Below are 19881 nucleotides of genomic sequence, written 5' to 3'. Positions count from 1 at the left end.
ATAAGAATAATCAAACAAAAATCCACATGTTTTGCTTTAGACAAACATTATCAGCTGCTTTCTTCTTCTCTAATCTGGAAGAATTGCCCAAGGATGGCAAGCTGCTAAATGATAGGGGGAAGAGCTGGAACCCAGGAGTCAGAATGATTTGATCTTTCCTTTACCCCATCTAGGCTCTCAGTTGTGTTGATGTTCTTTCTGGTAAACAGAAGCAACAGACAAGATCTGCTTCAGCCTCTCCACAGAATCTAACCACCAAATTTTAGTAGTCTACACAACTGGTCATTAAATCCACCATAAGGACCCCCTGATACTATCTCTGCCTCCTACCTTGATTGCCAGTCCCCCATCATCTTCCCCATTATCTCATCTTCTTTAAGGTTTTGTTATTGATTCCTTCCCTGCTTTTCTACTCTTACTGCCTCTTCCCCTCACCAATTAGGGATATTCCCCTCCTGCCTACCAGTATCAAGTGAATTTTCCCACTAACCCCTTCCCTAGCTCACTTAAAAAAAAAAAAAGATTCCAAGGCAGATCAGTCATAAGGACTAGGCAACAGGGTTTAAGTGACTTGCCCAGGGTCACACAGATAGGAAGTGTTTGAGATCAAATTCTGAACCCCTGACCTCCCATATCTAGACCTAGCTCTCAATCTACTGAGGCCCCTTCACTCTTACTTCTTCCTCTTCCCTCACATAGCAGCAATCACTTCTTCCAATGAAAATTCCTTTTGCTCTCTATTAATTCAAATTACTTTATTGTCTCTCATTTCCACCATCCACCTTCCCTGTTACAATCTCCTCTCCTCATCTATCAGCAGCCTTCCCTAACCCAAATCACTTCTCATCAGTCATCTTCTCCATCAGGCCATCCATCGTTCTTAGAAGCTCTGCTTTTCCCATTATCATCTCTTCTCTCCTTGCTTTTACTTCTCTTCAAAGCCTCTCCTTTCCTGCCACTCTTTCTCCTTCCAGACTGTACTTCTCCCCTCATCCCTCATCTCCCATCTGGCTTCTTCGTGCCCTCAGGCCTCCTTTCAGCATTATTTCTTTCTCCTATCACTTCCTTGTGGCCCAATCTCTCTCACACTCCCTCCCCAAATCTTCAGAGGCCGAGAAAGTAGTACAGTGGATAAAGCACTCATTTGGGGAGCCAGGAGGCCAAGGATCATTCATTTTGGGACCTTTAGTCAGGGCCTTTCTCCTGCCTTCCCTGGATCTCAGTTTCCCGCTTTGTAAAGGGGAGATGTATCCTGGATGGCTCTCCCCTATCTGGACTGTGCTTTCCCCGTTCTGTAAAATTAGGGGCCTGCCGGGCTCGGAACCACCCCTAGGTCACTGCCCGCTCCTCTACATCATCGCTGCCCCACCCTTCCCCATTTACCGCACAGAGGTGCGCGCAGGACCACACCCAGGTGGGCGGCCAGGCTGGATCGGCGCAAGAGGCCGACCGGGGGTCAGTCGCCCCCGGGCCGCCCACCTCGCCCCACCTGCTCTCTCCTCACTCCGCCTAAGACCTGCCCGGAGGGAGCTCCGCGCACCCGCCCCGCCGCCAGAGTGAGCGCGCCCGGCCGCCCGCCGGGGCCGGCTCCGCGCCCGCCGCCCCGTCGCCCTGCCTCTCGCCGCCCTGCCGCCCGAGCCCGCCCGGCCCGCCCGGCTCGCGGCCCCGCGCCGCCGCCTGCGCAGCCGCCCCCACCCCCGCCCCGTGGTCCACGGTCCCGCCGTTCCGTGGCCCCGGGCCCCAACCCGCTCTCCGCTATCGCCGACACCGCAGCCGAGCCGCCCGAGGCCGCCGACATGGCCCGGGGCGGCGGCCAGAACTGGACCTCAGGGGAGGCGGAAGGACGGACCGAAAACCCCGAGCCAGAGTGAGTGGTGATGGGGTGGGGGGAGCACCCCCCGGGGGAAGGGAAGGAGGACTGATTCCAAGAGTAATGGAGAAGGTGTTTCCAGGGGGAGGAGGATTGCCAAGTGAGGAAAGGATGCCTAGGGGAGGGGAAATAGTGGCCCCAAAAGAGAGGGATTTGGGGGGAAGGGAGAGCCCTCTGGTACTGGAGCTTCCAGAAGAGAGAGATCCCAGGGGGGGAGGAAGAGTCCCTGAGGGAGTGGGGGAGGTTCCTGGGGGAGGGGAGATTCCTCCTCCCCCACCCCCAGCCTGGACCAAAGCTCCTCCGTTCGCGGAGCCCGCGGGAACCTCCGCGAACGTTCTAGGGCCCCTGTGGCGTCACGGCGCGCGGAGGAACCTTCCGCCGGCTCCCCATAAAAGCCGCCGCGGAGGTGCCCCGGGGCCGAGTGTACACCCGGCACGGGACAGGGGCGGGTGGCGGAGGAGGCGGGTGGGGAGGCGACCGAGTCAACTGGGAGGGGGGGCGTCCCCGGGTAGGGAACCGCGACCGCTGCGGGAAGCCCGGGGATCTGCGGCGGCGGGCCGGGGCCAGAGCTAGCCGGAGCTTCGGGCGGGCAGGCAGGCGGGCGGACGGACTGACCCCCCCAGGGAACCCAGCCCGGCTGGGGGCCCTAAGGCGGCTGCTGCCCGTACTCGCCGCTCGGGCCGCAGCCGCCGCCGCCGCCGCCGCCTCCTCCTCCTCAGCTAGTCCGTCCGGTCGTCGGCCCCCGGGGCTCTTTCGCCTGCCTGACCCCCACTCCTCCCCGCCCCCTCCCGCAGAACGAAGATGGTCAAGGAGACCGAGTATTATGACATCCTGGGGGTGAAGCCCAGCGCCGCCCAGGAGGAGATCAAGAAGGCGTATCGAAAGCTGGCGCTTAAGTATCACCCAGACAAGAACCCGGACGAAGGCGAGAAGGTAAGGGGGTGGGAAATGTGGGATGCGCGGTGGCCCCCCGGGAGGATGAGAGGGGAGGGATGGAGAGGACGGGCCGGCCGCCGGTGTCCCGAGCCTCGGTCCTGGGCGTTGAGAGTTGACGAAGAAAGATACGAATCCTATTCAGACCCCAGGAAACGGGAGCCCAGCTAGAGCTGTGGGCCACGGGGCGCCGGTGGCCAGAGAGGACCTGGAAGGGTCTCCACCCCCTTCGGAGGGGAAGGAACTTTTATCGAAACCAGGCTGCGTTGAATCGTGGTCTGTGGGCACCTTCAGCGTGGCCAGCTCTGGACAGCCGGTAACTGTCAGCCCCTAGCAAGCATTTCTCAGGTGCAGAACTGCTAGGAGGACCAACGATCTTTTTTCCCCCCTCTCCATGGGAGAACTGAGTGAATGCGGTGGCTCTCGGGGTCAGAGCTGTCACCTTGGAAAGCTGGGGAGGACCTGCCAGAAAGTCATCCTGCAACTGTTGAGAAAAGTTTATATCCCGGGCTAAAACGGATACAGAGTAGTCAAGAAAGGCTTAACCGTGATAGCCAGGTTTCCTAGTAACATCTTCTTGATACAGTCGTGTTTAAAAGGGCAGATGCCTAAGAAAGCTCAGGCAGTTCTCTCTGGGCACAAACGAGGTACCTAACGGTCAGCCCCCAACTCTCCAGCGGGAAGCTGAGAAAAATGGAGAACTAGAAGCTTGGGCTGGGCGGCGTGCTTGGTGCACACCTGGGATGATCCTTCTCTGCTTGGGGGCAGGGCGGGGGACGTTGAAGCTGGTGGACCTCTGGGGCTCACCAAGTTAGAGTTACAAGTCCTTGGTGGGTCCGAAGTCAGAATTAAGTGTCAGGCCATCTAAGGAGCGGCAGACTGGCCCAGGGCAAAAGCTTCCGCCGCTGGTACCAGTGGCTGAGAAGCTCTCTTTCCCGAGCCGGATGACCTGCTTTTATTTAATGGTTGCTGTCTCTTGAAGGCAAACAAAACGGGGAGCTCCACGGTTACTCTCCAGCAGATAAGACTTGTCGGTTATGCTTTGTCATTTTCCTAAGCTCTGTAGGCTGCCTTCTCCTTTGGTCCGGAGCCCGGTCCTAGAGAGCTGGCCCTTAAGGACACTTGGAAATAGGCTAAGCAACCATGGTTCACCGCGGTCTTCTATTTAGTGCCGATGGAAACAAACCCTATCAAAATACCTGTCTGCCATACTCATTTCAGAGTGGGAGCTGCTTCAGGCCATTTGTCTGGGCAGTGATGGAATATTTATATTTAGCTGCATGTGCTTTATGTGAACTGTGGCCATCGTCACAAGTTTAAAATACTTGCTGTTAGGCCATTTGTCCCTTGCTCTCACTTATGGTCATTCTCATCTATATTTAGGGGACAACTAATTTTCTCTTGTCTTATTACATAGGTCATTTTAAGGTCTCTTCTGCTACTAGTCGGCTCTAAGGGTGCATCCTTGTTCTAGGAAAATGTGATTCAAAATTCTTAAAGGCAAAATTTTTATAAACAAATTGAGTTGCATAATTTTCAAAAATGGTGGTCCTAAATTAGATTGATTTTTTTCACAATGTATCCTTATCAATGCCAAGATAAAAAGCCTTATTGCCTACAAGATGAAATCTAGAATCCTTAACCTGGCTGGCATTCAAGCCTCCTTTTCCATCTGGGCTCAGTTGGACCATTCATTCTCTGGGCCTATTCCCACTCCGCCTCCCCCATCTCCTCACACTCTTAGCAGTTTTCAGCCTCAAGGCCCTCTCTCTTGAAGAAGCTTTCCCAAGTATCTACCTTCCTGCTTCTTTATCCCTATGTCCCCAGAGGATGTGTTCTCTCCCTTTACCCTTGCTCATTCACAACATTCATTCTCTACTGTGAGGGATGCTACTTATCATCCCTGCTCTAGTGAAAAGCAAGCTCCTTGAGGGCACTGATGACCATTGCTTTATGGGATTGTGAGTACTTGGGTTGGCTGAGGAAATGTTTGTGCGGGTTGTTTTATGTTAACATTTTCAATGTTTCCAGTTCTTTGGCCATACTGGAATAATTTCATAATGGAATTTCTTGAAATAAGTATGCCAGTATAGGCTAGAGGCTTAGAAATCCATTTAATTACCTGTAAGATGTTGTGGATACCCCACCCCACCCAGACTGCCCCATGGCCCAGTTTACCCAAGTTTGTCTTCTTCTTGGGCTGGTTCTGACTTAAAAGGGTGCAAAGAATCAATAGGAACTAAAATGAAACTTATCCTTTTCAGTATGTTATCTAAGACTAGGGAAGAGAATCATAGATTGAGATGGAAGTTGAATATGCCAGCCAAACCCCGTATTATTTTATACAGATAATGAAATGGAGGTAGAGAGATTAAGTGAACTTGCCTAAACGAAGATCATGACTCAGGTAGCAAATAAGCATTGGAATTGGAACTCAAGTCCTTTGACTCCAAAGCCATTGTGCTTTTCCTGAGTCCTATGGGGAAAAATCCTCAAGTAGAAAGTACAAAATGTTGCTCTTGTGTGACCCTGTGCAAGTCAGTTAACCCAGTTTGCCTCAGTTTCCTCCTCTGTAAAATGAGCTTGAGAAGGAAATGCAAACTGCTCTAGTATCTCTGCCAAAAAAAACCCAAATGGGGCCACAGAGTCGGATATGACTGAAATGACTGTCTTTTAGAGCTAAGAACATTACAACATGTTAGAGAAGTTAACTCTAGTCCTTTTACAAAAAAGAAGGGAAAACCGAATTGGAGATTAGCACATTTGGTGAATTTTTACAAGGCACAAAAGTGGGAGATGTGGATTTCCACAAGGAAGAATAACAATGCCCCATAAATAAGGTGGCATCTGGAGAGAAGATAGTTTCGATCTAGCTCCAATCACAGGATTCTTGTGGGAGGAAATGATGAGGCATAATTTTAAAGTCCTTATGTGGCTACCAAATGCTGTTTCTTCCTCCAGGGGCTACTCCTTTGATTTTTGCTCTAGATGACACTCCTGTCAGGAGAGCAGGTCCTCTTTCCTTGCCTCTCTCCCCTCCCCAGTCTGGAGAAGACTTGGGGCTTCTCTTTCAGGCTTGTTGTGGGTTGTTGCTAAGCAGTACTTTGAAGCTGTGCTTTGTGTGCAGACTACGTGGAGCTCCTTCCCACCCAATTAGGGCCAGCAGCATAATCAGGGCCCCAGAATATACAGTAGCAGGGAGGCAGCTGGTCAGCTGTGGTCACATTTAACTTTCATAAGCTAAGAATCACTGTTACTAGGTGGGGCTCGAAGTTAAGCAAACTGATGCTTGAGCCAATTTCATTTTCTTTCGGTCTCTTTGGCCGTAGCGTTCCGACTGACAGACAAGCAGTAGAGTTGCATTATTTTTTGTAATGCATTATTTATAATGCATTATTTTTTAGTGTCGACGTTCAGATACTTTAAAAACATTTGCTAAAAGTTCCATTTCGTGTACAGTTCTCTTTTCTGTTGTTTGTATATTATAGTAGCACGTTCATACTTAAAGTCTGTAGTAAACAAAATTTCAAAGTATGAACTTTTTTATGCTTTTTGCCTTTGACAAATCAGCAGTGGTTTGAAGTTTGAAGTAGCTTAAAATGGTTAACACCATCTGTTTCAAGCAGGAAGGGTTAGGCAGTTGGGAGTTATGTGACTTGCCCAGCTAGGAAGTGTCTGAATCCACATTTGAATCCAGGACCTCCTGTCTCCAGACCTGGCAACTGGATCCATTGAGCACCTACTTGTTCCTTGAAGGGCAAACTTACCAAAACTCTTACCTATTTATTACACAGTGGGGAAAAGGCCTAGTTAAGCTATTCAAGTCTAAAACTTGATTAAGCCCATTAAAACTCTCCTAGCCCTAAGACTCGACCTCATCAGCAGTCCTCTTTGTTGTTTTCATGAAGGGCTTCTCCATTGTGAGCGTGAGTGAAGTGGTGTGAGACTCGCCAGTTTCTGAGGGCAGCTTGACCCAGGTTTCAGTTCCAGAGTCCCGATTCCCATTGTGTTACTTAAAGTGCTCCATGTTTCCCTTTCTGCAAAAAGGGGCTTGATAACAGTCCTACTTCCTTAAAGAAATAATGCCCAAACAAATGCATAGAAACAGTTCAGCTCTGATCCCAATATCCGTGCTAAACGTAGGCTTTAAGATTTAACTAGAGCTACCTGAGCCTCCCAGAGAGCACATGAAGTCACAGTTCTGGTAAACAGTCCATGTTACGTATGTAGGAAAAACAAGACAATTATGGAGGTGAGCTGTCACGGCTATAATAGTCACAAGGAGAGCTGCTGGAGGAAAAGGCAAGCGGTATGCCCCACATGGTGCCCGGAACTCGAGCCCCAAGGTCAAAGGAAGATCCTGGCATTTGCTGGCAACACAGGCACGGACCATCGACGGATCCCCCTCCAACAAAGCCCGCTTTCCCCCCTCCTGTAAAAGTGGGTCAAAAGTAGTCCTCTGATCACTTACTAGGAAGCACTCTGCAACTCTCCGAGTCGTGAACAAGCTACTGTTTTTGGAGTAGCATCAAAGAGGGATAACTAACCGCATGTTTACTCATATGGTAGTTCTGCCTGCCAAAGCTGTTCAAATCAGTCTCTGGTTTTGTTGTTTTGTTTTTTTCCCCTTCAAGTTTAAACTCATCTCCCAAGCTTATGAAGTACTTTCAGATGTAAAGAAAAGGGAAATTTATGACCAGGGTGGCGAGCAGGCTATTAAAGAAGGAGGCACAACAAGCGGTAACTTCTCATCACCCATGGACATTTTTGACATGTTCTTTGGCGGTGGAGGACGGATGACTAGAGAGAGAAGAGGTAAATGGTCTTCTGGGGTTCTTTTTAAAGGTTAAAAGGCTTATCCATGCAGGGGTCCTCTCATATGTCACTCCTTTAAATTGTTCATAATAAAGAAAATGAAAAAGATTGATATGGTATTCTAACCTAGTTATTTTCAGGGTTGTGTGAATATATGTGTTTTATAAGTTCCCTGTCTCGAGTCTACTAATATGCAGGTAAAATAGTTCTGGGGTACGCGAGTAGATTTTAGGGGGTCTGTGACCTTGGAAAAGAAAAGGATATTTTTATTTTCACTAGCCTCTAAGTGAGACTGAACATTTCCTTCCATTGTGAATGTAGGCAACAAGCATTATTCTGAGAAGAGAGTTCCATAGGTTTTCACACCAGCCTGCCAGAGTGTCAGAGGGCCGTGACACCCCTCAAAAAGGCTACAAATCTCTGTTACAAAGAATTGCCCCGAAACCAAATAGTTCCCCTCTCATCCGCAAGTTGTTTTAATAATACCATGACCATTTACCAACAAAATCAGTTGCTTAGCACAGTACCTGGCACTTAACTTGTTGCTTAAATAAATGCTAGTTGACTGAGTCAGCTTTCCTGGTTGCTGACCTCTGCCTGCCTTGTGTCCAAAGTAGAAAATAAAGCCTCATTTATCCTTTATTGGGGAATGGCCTGTTCCACAAGGTGAATATTCCAGCTAGCTGAAGCATCTCCCCATCCCTGACCTTTACCTGTTGTCTGATGAAAGTAAGTCATTTTATGAATTTGGATTATTATATGGTGGGATAATTCAGCAACATGCCTTCGACAGCTATGAAGGTATGTTATTAGGGGTACACTAAATGGCCCCAGGGCTTAGGCTTTTTTTGAATTTGTTTTTGAATGGTTTGTTACTTCTCAGTTATTAAGAGTTAAAAATATACATGTTGTAAACCGCCCCCCCCACTTCTCTTCTACCTTCCACTTAATCTATTTATAATCTGCTATTTAGCTAGGAAAACCAAATGACCAATTTTTTAGGATTGTAAATGAAAATAGGGCTCCTTGGAAGGAGAGGAAGGAGGGAGTTTCCCTTATTATTTTTACTGCTCAGAAACCTTTTTTAACTTACTTTCATTGGTTGTGGTCTAAATAGTAAAACTTCAAAAATTCAAGCATTTATAAATGTACTTTTCACTCAGTTACTATCTCGAGTTAGAAGGAACTAAGTTATCAGTTCCAAAAAGACAAAGAATACTCACTTTTTAAATGAGAACTATCTTAATGCACTTAGCCCCATGGGGTGGTTAAGGCACATTTCTTTAGACCGTGGTATTTCTTTCCTTCCTCCAAAAACTATCAAGCTCTGAACTTTTTTTTTATGTGAATGAGAGCTTAAGGATAAGAAGAAACATCCATTAAGACTTGGTGCATATATTTCATAAAATAAAAAGAAATCATTTAGTGATTTAAGAAGTTTTTACCTTCTTGAAATAGGCTGCAACCAAGTGACCATCAGGAATTAGTGGGCTCCTCTGTTTATGTCACTTTATTTTCTGTTGTGTACAGACTTTTCTGCCTCACTCAGATTGGTTCCAAGAAAGTTAACTTAGGAAGTAGGTTAGTTTTTAGCTAAAAGCTAAGATGGAAGACTATCAGACTAAAAGGGGTAACTTGTAAATGATTAGATCAGTCTAATTCGGAGAAAGAGAGGTGGAAAAACTCTTTGAACTTACTCCCCTGCTGGCCAAAGAAGAACACTAGATGGGATAGAAGCACTGGTCTCCTTAGTGTGTATTCTGCCCGAGTGATAATGTTTTCTAATGCCTTTATCCTTACGTTTGTATGCTTTTTCTTGGAAGGTAAGAATGTTGTGCATCAGCTATCTGTATCACTTGAAGACATATATAATGGAGTCACAAGGAAACTAGCACTCCAGAAAAATGTAATTTGTGAAAAATGTGAAGGTAATGAATTGGGGGAGAAAGGGGGGGGGGGCTTTTCCAGATGTTAGCGTTAAATGTACATATGTTGTAAAGTAATAAATTCAAACACCCCCAACCCCTACATACACCTAAGCCCTTGTGTTCTTCATTATTCCATACACACTGCTTTTTCTTACAAAGTCTAAATTTACTACCTGCCATAGAAAACTGAAATTTTATGCCATTAAAAATCTGTGCATATGCCCCTCACTAAAAAAAAGTAAGACTAAAAAAACTCAACAAAACCCTTTTGTTAACTGGTAGATAGAGCACTAGGCCTAGAGTCAGACTCATTTTTCTGAGTTCAAATCTAGCCCCAGACATTTACTAGCTGTGTGACCCTTCACTTAACTTCAGTTGCCCAGCCCTTGGAACTACTACTATTAGTTCTAAGATGGAAGGGGCGACAAAGGTTATAAAACAAAAAACTCCTCATTTTAAGGTGGTCGTCAGGATGAGTCAGATGAAAACAAAATAGTTGATTCAGCTTTCTGGCTATTAGGCAGAGATGGTTCATTAACCTGAGTCACCCATCTCACTCAGTATGTAAAGTTTTTGAAGGAACAGTCAAAATATAAACATGTCGTCACTAGTTTTCAGATTTTTTGCTTTGATTAGAACATGATTAACTCTGAGAAGATCATAAAGTTCGTTTTTGTTTTGCCTCCCTAGGAGTTGGTGGGAAAAAGGGATCCGTTGAAAAATGCCCCATCTGCAAAGGGAGAGGAATGCAAATTCACATCCAGCAGATCGGGCCAGGAATGGTACAGCAGATTCAAACAGTGTGTCTTGAATGTAAAGGCCAAGGTGAACGAATTAACCCAAAGGATCGATGTGAGAACTGTAATGGATGTAAAGTTGTAAGAGAGAAAAAAATTATAGAAGTTCACATAGAAAAAGGTGAGGACCGACCCCAGGGCTAACATGAGCTCCCCTTTTCCTTCTGACCTTCCTTTTCTAGTGAATGTTCAGTCATCCAACTAAGCTCTGAAAACTCAAGCTCAAGATAAAAAAAAAAAAAGCAAAATCTGAAGCAGGATTTTACCAAATTTCCTCGAGGCTTTTTGCCTCTAACTCTTATGGACACAAAGGCTTCTTTATGGCTAATGGCAGGCTTTTCTGTTGTTTTTTTTTTTTTTGCCTTGTTCCCCAAGTCTGATATTATGACCATCATCATCTTTTAAACTAGGTGGAGAACTGCAGTGGTCCTCTTCTGGTTTGCTGACTTCTGACTTTTGTTAAGATTTCTTTTGGAGAATCTTCCTCCCCTTTTTCTTTCCCCTTCTTTGTGAGGGGGGAGGGAGAATCTCTAATTTTTTTCTCATAAATTTTTGTTGTCTCCTCATAATAATATTCCTTTCGTGCTTCATCCATTTGTCCCAAAAAAGGAATCGGTTCCACGTCCACCAAGCAACATAATAGTCCTTGTTCAGGCTTGACTCTTCTACAAGAAACTGCCCCATCAAGACGGCATAGAAATTCTAGCCTAGATAGATGAAATTAGAGACGATATATACTGTCTAAACAGCATACAATTGCCCCCCAGGGCTGAAGTGGGAAAGTACAAAGCCCAGCAGCAAAGTGTGTTATTTTACATTTAAAAATACATTATTTCTGTGGCTGCCTATCAGTGGCATTTAGTTGGTTAGGGTCTATACACATGTTATAAAGTGAGAATTATGAGTGAAGTGGACAGACCTGTCCACGTTGCTGCATGACCACAATTCCCAACACCACACCTGACCTCTCCTTTTCCATCTTCCTGTAAAGAGGGAGTGATGAGCCCTACTGTGGAGAGCAGAATGATTTAAGAGATGCCTGAAAAGGACTCGGAGGCTCATTAAATACAGCTCTGAGTCTTCACTCAGGAAGACCTGAGTTCAAATCCAGGCTCCTAACAGTAACTGTGACCCACCCTGGGCAAGTCATTTATTTTTGGCCTGCCTCCGTTTCCTCAACTGTAAAATGGAGATAAAAATAGAACTTGTCTTCCAAGGGTTGCTGTGTGGATGAAATGAGACAATGATCTGTAAAGTGCTTATGGCACAGTGCCTGGCACATAGTTGGAGCCATACAAGTGGTTATTCCCTCCCCATCCCCTTTGAAAAAAGACTTACAGAAAGACAGTATTAAAGAAAATGGTGTTAATCAGTAAGGAATGATGTTTCCTAGGTATGAAAGACGGACAAAAGATTATGTTTCACGGAGAAGGAGATCAGGAGCCTGAGCTGGAGCCAGGGGATGTTATAATTGTGCTTGATCAGAAGGATCACGGCGTCTTTCAGAGAAGAGGTCATGATTTGATCATGAAAATGAAAATTCAGCTCACTGAAGCTTTGTGTGGCTTCAAAAAGACGATAAAAACACTGGATAATCGAACTCTTGTTATAACTTCTAAGCCAGGTGAGCTCTGGGGCAGGTAAATTGCGTTTCTGTATATTCAGCACTCCAAGGGTTTGCCTGTGAACGTTTTGTAGAATTTCTTTTGTTTCTGACACTGCGGGTTGGTGTTCAAGTCAAACTCTGGAATAACTGCATCTTGGTCACCTTCGAGGGAAATGATAGTTCCTATTCAATGACTGGTTCCTTTTTTCTCCTAGAAAATCATTGAGAGGCAGAGCTATCATGAAACTGAGCCTCAGACCCAAACTCAGGTGCCTCCGATTCTAATACTGTCTGCCCCCACCCACCCCAGTCTTTTATTTAGAAGAAGCCAGCACTGTTGACGTTGGGGCGTGTTTTCATTTTTCCAGTAGCAGTGGTTAAGACCAGTCCATCCACACTCTCTCCTCTGGGCCCTGGAATTTGTCTGACAAGACACTGGGCTCAATGGAACCTGCTTAGTATATCCTTCAGTGGCTCTGAGAGAACAGAGGCACTTCTAGTTTCTGTTCACTGTTGAGCTGATGAAGTCAACCCTCAGATGCAAATGGGTTCGAGGGCTTAGGATGGAACAGAATCTCGATTAAAGCAGAGGTTCTGGAGAGCAGGTTTTAACGGCTGTGAGTCCGCTTCTGGGGCTAATTTCTCCCTCAGTTAACTGATGAGTCTATACCATTCAGAGTACAGAATCTCACAGGTTTAAGGATCGAGGGATGAAGAAATAATAAGAGTGAACTAGCTAATAAGCTAGCTAAAGCCGAGAGTGAGAAGAAAGGGAGGGAGGGTGGAATTGAGCTCTGAATAAGCACTTCAGAACTGACAGCCCTTGTTTCTCCTCTCTTCTTTGGTATTCACTCAGCTGTTCTCCCCAAACCCATTGTCCCCCTTTCTTCCTTTCTACCAGTCTTGTTTGACTGATTCTATGAAACAGAATTCTAAACATTTTTCATAGTTTATTCCTTGTTCAAAAAGTTGTTTCCCTTTTCTAACAGGTCTCAAGCCTCCCCCCCTTAACCCTCTCAATTCTAAGTGGGGGGTGTGGGGGTGGTATGCCTGACCCTTTGACTCTATCCTTCATGTTCCCTCTTTTAGAGGATTCCCCTGGAGAACTTAGAGAACACAGATAATGCAGTTCTCACCCATGAACCTGGAGGTTGAAATTAAAATAGGATCATGGCTATAGACTGGAAACCCCTCAAATCCAGTCTCTTTATTTTACAGATGAGAAACCTTCAAGTGGCATAAGAGGAGCAAAGTCACTTGTACCAGGTCCCAAAGCTAAGAAGTGTCTGAGGCAGGATTTGTACTTGGGTCCGTCCCTCGGGCTCCAAGGCCAGCGCTCTGTCCCCTGCAACCCTGAACTCGTGTCTTTTTCTGGCTTCCAGGTTTCTTTCTCTGGTGGTTTAGAACAATTAAGTAATTTCCAGAGCTGTCAAGTTTCCCAAATGGCATTTTCCCCAGGCGTCTCCTATGTTGGCTGGTCAGCTTTTTCAGAATCCTAGCTCAGGCCTTTTGTGGCACACAGAGCACAGTAGATGGTTTCTCTTCTTAAAAATAAGCTCCGAGTGTGAGCTTGGGCTTCCCCCTGGTGGGGCAGGGTGGCATAGGAGAGGAGCCCGCATGCACTGTGGTCACTGCTGCTCTGAGGACCTCAGCATGAGAAGGGGCAGGGTCCCAGGGATGGATCCAAGAGGCCTTGTACCCTTGCACTCCAGTAGCAGTGCGGAGTGCTTAGCAACATTCCTGCTGCTGCTGCTCAGCAGATGGGAGGAAGCTTTCTAGTCTTCAGCCCACTCAGGCAGAGAAAAGTGGTTGTCAGAATTCTTTCCTCAGCATTTCTCCTCTCCCATCCCTCCCCTGTATTGCTCCACCTCTCTCTCCTTCCTTCTAGAGTAATTCTTCATTTATTGAGTTGTGCCCTTCTAGAAAGAACAGCTTCCAGACGGAAGAATCAAGATGTTTTAGAAGCCCTCAGCAGCCATGAGAGCTGATTTTAATTCATCCATTGTTACTAAGCCTTCTGGTCTCCCTATTTCCATCTGCATAATTTAATTTTATAATCCTAACCAGGCCAGTTGTCCACTTGTCAAGTTCAGAATAGATGGGGGGGGGGGCACAGTATCACCAGCAAGAAGTTAACTGCTGACAAGGACTAGAGATGGAAAAAAGTAACCAGATCCCAGAATTCAAACGCCACAGCTATCTTGTACAAATAGTTGAATGAAACCCAGTGAAACCAGAGAGTAGGACTGAATCATAGTAGAAATTTGTTTTTCTCCAGTGAGATCAAAGGTGGTTGTGTTCAGTGGAAGGAAGTAGAGAAATATAGTCAGGGGGGATGACCACTTAAAAAAGATTTCCATCAGAAATGTTGAGATATTTGAGTGAGCTATTGTTGCAGTTAGAAAATCAACCTGGGTACAAATACTGTCTTCCCTGCAAGTAAGAGGCCTTCCTCTGTGCAGTCCTCCTGCTCTCCCACACAGATCGTCCTCCACTAACCATGCAGACTGAGGCTCACCTTTCTTTTCTGACCTCTTCCAAAGGACACAAGCTTGTCACAGAAAAATGACATGAGAGATACTTCAGGGTAGGAAACAAAACTACACTAGGAGAGAAATTAGTCCGTCATTGCAGCCCAATTCTCTAAATAAGGAATAATTTGCTGGCACCGACACAGGTATTCTAATCGTGACGATTCACGCAGGATTTCCATGAGGTATTCCCCAGCCTCGAAGACGCCTGGCTCGACTTTATAGGAAACCCTGATAATTCTTAGTGTTAGTCCTCGGGTGCTTCGGAGTCTTTTGATGGAGTAGTTTTTTCACTGCGATTTTTGACAGAATTGTTTTGCAAATAAATTCAGAGCAGTGTCCGAAAATCATTTGCACATGGATAGTTGGAAGGATGCGAGTGGAGAGGGACCTGAATTGACAATATTTATGTGGAAGACTGGCTAGAGCTTTAAGTCGGCTTCAGCTTGAGCCAACCAGGCCCTGGGCTGCTTTAAAAATGTCACGGAACAAAAAGGCAAAGGCCACATTTGGTCCTCAGGCCAGTTTGCTGACCCCTGCCCTGGAAGGCAGGACCAGCGTAAGATTGTCAAGTCCTGTATGTGCCCACGTAATTTCTTAAAATCCCGTCTTGCCTCAACTTTTACTGCCCTGGAGCTTAATGGCAACACTGCAGCTGTAGTCTGTCGTTACAGACAGGGAAGCTAGATTTCAGCTCTAGAAGGCAGAACTTTCTATTACTTGGGAGCTAGCTGTCCCACCACGAGAAGCTGCCCTGGGAGCACAGAGCGGACTCCCTCACATGAACACCAGACAAAAGCCTCTTAATGGGGATGTTGTCAAAAGCACCCCCACCTGGATGAGAGGTAGACAAGAATCCTGGTCCCCAAAAGGGCAATCAGCTGACATCTATGAAACTGCTAGGAGGGGAGACTTTGCTGCATCACATCCCAGAGTCATTATTTTCTAGTGTTTTTATTTGTTTTTTAAACCCTTACCTTCCACCTTGGAGTCATACTACATATTGGTTCCAAGGCAGAAGAGTGGTAAGGGTTAGGCAATGTGACTTGCCCCCGGGGTCATACAGCTAGGAAGTGTCTGAGGCCAAATTTGAACCCAGGACCTCCTGCCTCTAGGCCTGTCTCTCAATCCACTGAGCCACCCAGCTGCCCCCTCCAAAGTGTTTTTAGATTGACTTTTGTGCATCCACTGATGGGGTATGATACAAATTTTGCTCATCTAACAAGTTGCCTAAGAAAGACATCATTCCTGTAAACTCTACATGTATATATATGTGTCTGTGTATTCATTACTAGTGGGCTTCTGGGGTTTTTTTCCTCTTCTCTGTTTGAGGTCATTGTTCGTAAGGCTTCAGGGGCCTGAGAGGGCATCTTCCAAAGATCCTCCCCAGTGTACATGGGTGGAATATGTAATCATTCAGTGTTTGAAGGCAAGATGCAAAGGGAAAACTGCTCACAGAGGCAGGTCCTTGAGGTTTGGATGTTGCAAGGGGCATCTCTTGATGGTGCTCTTTAATTGTACGTGTAAATCAAACCCTCCAGTGCTATCTACCCAACCAGCCGTCTCCATGCTCGCCCCTCATCAGGTGGCAGCCACTGTTCTCAACCTCACCCCCACTCTGACCGGCCTTCAGTTTGAGACAGGTTAGCCAGAAGTTCAGCAAGCTTTGTCTTTGAATATAGGCCAGCAGGGAAGTGGGCGGCAGATACCGGCATGAAAATGATTCTAAATTTCTCAGTGAGCCATTTCCAGATTTTCAGGGAGATGACATATTCTCAATAATGCCTCGCCAAGGCTTTGGTCATCCCTCTCGGCATTTCACACCACACTTAGACAGCGGACGATGTAGGTGGCCTTCAGACGTAATCTTTCTAGAACTGGAGATGAATTGTTCCTAAAACTGACGTCTCTTCTGGGTAGGTGAGGTGATAAAGCATGGTGACTTAAAATGTGTACGGAATGAAGGCATGCCTATCTACAAAGCACCACTAGAGAAAGGCTCTCTCATCATACAGTTCTTGGTAAGTCCATTTCCTCTTATCACAGCTAATGAACTTCTTCAGATAACCTCTTTTCCCCTTCCGTTTACTTTTTTTTAAACCCTTCCCTTCCATCTCAGAATCAATAGTAAGTATCGGTTCCGAGACAGGAGAGAGGTATAGGCTGAGCAATGGGGGAATAAGCGACTAGTTCTGGGTCACAGAGCAGGGAAAAATATCTGAGGCCACATATCAACCTAGGAACGTCTATCTCCAGGCCTGACTCTTTCTCTTTAATTTATGTGGGCTTTTCCCCAAAAATAGGTTATCTTTCCCGAAAAACACTGGCTCCCCCAAGAAAAATTGCCTCAGTTAGAAGCTTTACTTCCGCCGCGACAAAAAATAAGAATCACAGACGACATGGATCAAGTAGAACTCAAGGAATTTAACCCCAACGAGCAGAACTGGCGCCACAGCGCAGAAGCGTATGAAGAGGACGATGAGGGCCCCAGGGCGGGAGTGCAGTGCCAGACGGCATGACGTGGTGTGGCGTGGCGCGGACTAGCAAACTGATGAATGTAAAGTTGGCACAATGAAAATGGCATCGCTTTAATGGCCTCATGTGTGGGGTGTCCTGTGTATGTATGTATGTATGTACGTATGTAAGTATGTATGTGTTCAGCAGAAGGAATTGCTGAGTGTCCCCTTTTTTGGTTGTATCTTAAGTTAATAGCTTAATTTATATTTAAATGTTTTTAAGTGTAAATCGCATCTAGTCTGCATATGGAATCTTTTCATTTACACTTCCAGGTTGTACCTCTGAAAAGCCACTGATTGAAGGTTATGGCTCTCAGTTATCAGGCCCCTCCCCAAAGCAGAGCTCGAGCTCTAGGGAAGTCGGGCAGTTCTGGCCAACTGTGACCATCCCACCATCCCTCAGCTGTGACAGCAAGGGAGAGATGCTGCCACCTCTGGGGCGGTTCTCAGCCACTGTTGCGAACATGCCACTTTGAGGAAGGAAAAGCTCCCTTAGGTGGGAGATATTCCTACACCTTCCCTCTGTCTGCCTGACCATGTGGGTCCAGCAAGGCATGCTTTTCAGTTTTGGAATGGATTCTTCTACTAACCCTTCCAAAACATTTGGCGTTCTGAGCAAAACAAAACGAAGCAGCAGTTTTGACTATGGTCCCTCTAACTGGCCTGGTACCCATTGTCCATGGCTTTATGAACACTGGCACCCCTGTAATGGCCCAATGTCCCAAAGGGCTTTGTAAAGGTAAAGAAAACTTATACGTGTACCCCCACAGCCCTTCTGTGGCTTTGTCCAGCAACAAACAATCCTCTGATGCTGGGAGCTGAGATAGTCCCACGTCTGAGTGGCTTCAGAAACAATCTGTAAAGTTCTGTAAATTGATAGTACTATGTTCAATAATAAGTTGATGTTTGCCACTTCTTTCTCTCACTCACCTATCCTATAAAATTTAACTTTTTTAAAAAAAAAGTCACGACTAAGTTTGTTTTTATACTCGCATGAGGGCGTTTCTCTCCATTCTATTCTTCCTTCTTTTAGACGGCAGTTAGCAAGTTGGTGGTCCGGCCATATGTTGGGAAGGCTTCCTCCTCTTACCCTGTAATTCTCTGACAGAACTGTCATTGGCTGTTAGTGGATCTGTCAGCTTTACTTCCAGCCAGTCATCTCTCTAACCTTGACCTGCACCTCAAATGCCACTGAATTCCATTATAAAAGTAGGTCTGCCTGAAAAATGGCATTGGCGGCAACCATCTGTTTCAGTTGGCCAAGCACCCCATTGAGGTGTAATTGTTGACAGTAACGTGGGCTGTGCCATCAGTTAAGTCTGTCCAATGCTGTAGCAAAATGGAAAATGCCAAACACGAGATAATCAAACTGAAACGGGTCTGATTTAGCTATGGCGGAGAAAGTCCATTTCTTGAATTCGGACCTATCTATGAGATATGTCATAGACATGCAGTCAGGCCCAAGTGACTAGAGAATGAATAGCAATGAGACCCATTTGTACAGTGTTGATGCCCTTTCCTAGTGACTCAGGCTAGCCAGATTTAGCTGATAGCATACAGGGAGGACCAAACCTGCTCAAAATAAAATGTTATGTGGGACTGTGCTTAGGAGTAATAAAAAAGCCTGACCAATAATAATGTGCACAGAGAGCAATGTGATGAACTTCTTTGCCTTTTGCACAAATGGGGGTTTCACCTTCAGACTGAATCAAGGCTTCTGCTCCCCTCCTCTTTCTATTTTGTATTGTTCTAACAAGAATGATTAGTACATAGCACTGTTAGTTCTATCATAATTTAATTTATTTTTCTACATTTTGTTGATTGAATAGATTGTCTAGAGGGGGCCATAAAGGGGGGTTACTTTAAATAATTTTTTCACCTGTATTTTCAAGCCATTCTGAAAATAAAATTGAGCTGGTATTAGAAAGATAAATGACTTTTATTCCTTTTGAAAGCATGGATATTCCACGTTGGGAACCTCATTACCAGTTTCATAGCTTGAGACTTTGCCTGCCCACTGAACAGACCCCATGGAGTCATTGCAAAAGATGTTAGAGACACCAGACTTGGTTGCATCATTTTTCCAAACTGTGTAACTGATAAATTGGGAAGGAGAACAAAACAAAACAAAACACTTATTACTTCAGGTAGTATAGCCATTTCAGACTAATTAAAGACATAAATGCTATTAGATTGCATCTTCCCTGCTAAAAAACTATCACTCATAATCCAGTGCTATGATGGCTTACATTTAGGCTATCAGCTGATCTTTAAGAAAATTTGTGTTAACAGAAAACTTAAGCACCCTTTTCAAACCCAACTTATAGATAACAGGATCACATTCATATATATATAGAGAGAGATATTCCTTGACCACTTATAGGTTCAGAGAGGCTCCCCAGGTTAAGTCTCACGGCTTGGATTGGAATCCAAGTCTTCTCAATGTCAAGTCATACATCTTTTACTAGAGACGGGGGGGGGGGGGGGGGGGGGAATGTCAGGGATACAGACTATTGCCAACACTGGAGTTCTCACAAATTCTAAATTAGTAATAACAGCCATTCTCTAATTGCTATGGAAAAGGAAAAAGAGAATGAAAATGCGACTTCATCTGAGGATTAAGAAAGGAATCATAGCAAAGACCATATAATAAGGACAATGATGTGCAGTCTTTTGCCAGACTTCTGTTCCCTAGGACTTATTATTTCTTTCTGACTTCCTCTTAATTATCCAAAAGGCAGAGATTTCCTCTGCTTCCTGTGGAATGTTATTCTACTAACAAGTCAGTTTCTCTCATATCAGATCTTCTGATATAAAAGCTTTCATTTCTATAGTACTTTAAAATTTACAGAGTGCTTTCCCTACAACAATTTTCTGGAGGTGAG

General features: G+C 45.6%; 2 protein-coding genes across 3 annotated transcripts in view; one reads left to right on the top strand and one right to left on the bottom strand.

Annotated features, from left to right (window-relative positions):
- Window positions 1-1409: 1409 nt before the first annotated feature.
- On the top strand, window positions 1410-18929 carry DNAJA4 (DnaJ heat shock protein family (Hsp40) member A4). Of its 2 annotated transcripts, XM_001362908.5 has the most exons (8): window positions 1414-1867; window positions 2665-2803; window positions 7438-7618; window positions 9442-9546; window positions 10237-10464; window positions 11737-11967; window positions 16401-16501; window positions 16784-18929. In XM_001362908.5, the coding sequence occupies exons 1-8, from the start codon at window positions 1797-1799 to the stop codon at window positions 16997-16999; spliced, it is 1272 nt and encodes a 423-aa protein (XP_001362945.2). In that variant the 5' UTR covers window positions 1414-1796; the 3' UTR covers window positions 17000-18929. The 2 variants fall into 2 exon arrangements, with proteins under 2 accessions (XP_007478072.2, XP_001362945.2); XM_007478010.3 differs by lacking the exon at window positions 16401-16501 and having other exon boundaries at window positions 1410-1867.
- SKIC8 (SKI8 subunit of superkiller complex) overlaps window positions 18917-19881 on the bottom strand; it is a 22875-nt gene continuing 21910 nt past the window's right edge. The window contains exon 12 of the mRNA XM_007478009.3: window positions 18917-19092. The gene's annotated coding sequence lies outside the window, so the exon portion shown is untranslated. The remainder of the gene's footprint in view (window positions 19093-19881) is intronic.

The sequence above is a fragment of the Monodelphis domestica genome, chromosome 1, assembly GCF_027887165.1.
Source record: "Monodelphis domestica isolate mMonDom1 chromosome 1, mMonDom1.pri, whole genome shotgun sequence".
Taxonomy (NCBI): Eukaryota; Metazoa; Chordata; class Mammalia; order Didelphimorphia; family Didelphidae; genus Monodelphis; species Monodelphis domestica.
The sequence above is the reverse complement of the archived record's forward strand: the minus strand, read 5'-3'. Positions and strand labels throughout refer to the sequence as shown.

Excerpts from the sequence above, each read along its gene's own strand:
- DNAJA4 (XM_001362908.5), top strand. The coding sequence starts at position 1,797 with ATGGCCCGGGGCGGCGGCCAGAACTGGACCTCAGGGGAGGCGGAAGGA. Across the intron at positions 2,804-7,437 it reads ACCCGGACGAAGGCGAGAAG|TTTAAACTCATCTCCCAAGC; the intron begins GTAAGGGGGTGG and ends TTCCCCTTCAAG. Across the intron at positions 10,465-11,736 it reads AGAAGTTCACATAGAAAAAG|GTATGAAAGACGGACAAAAG; the intron begins GTGAGGACCGAC and ends GATGTTTCCTAG.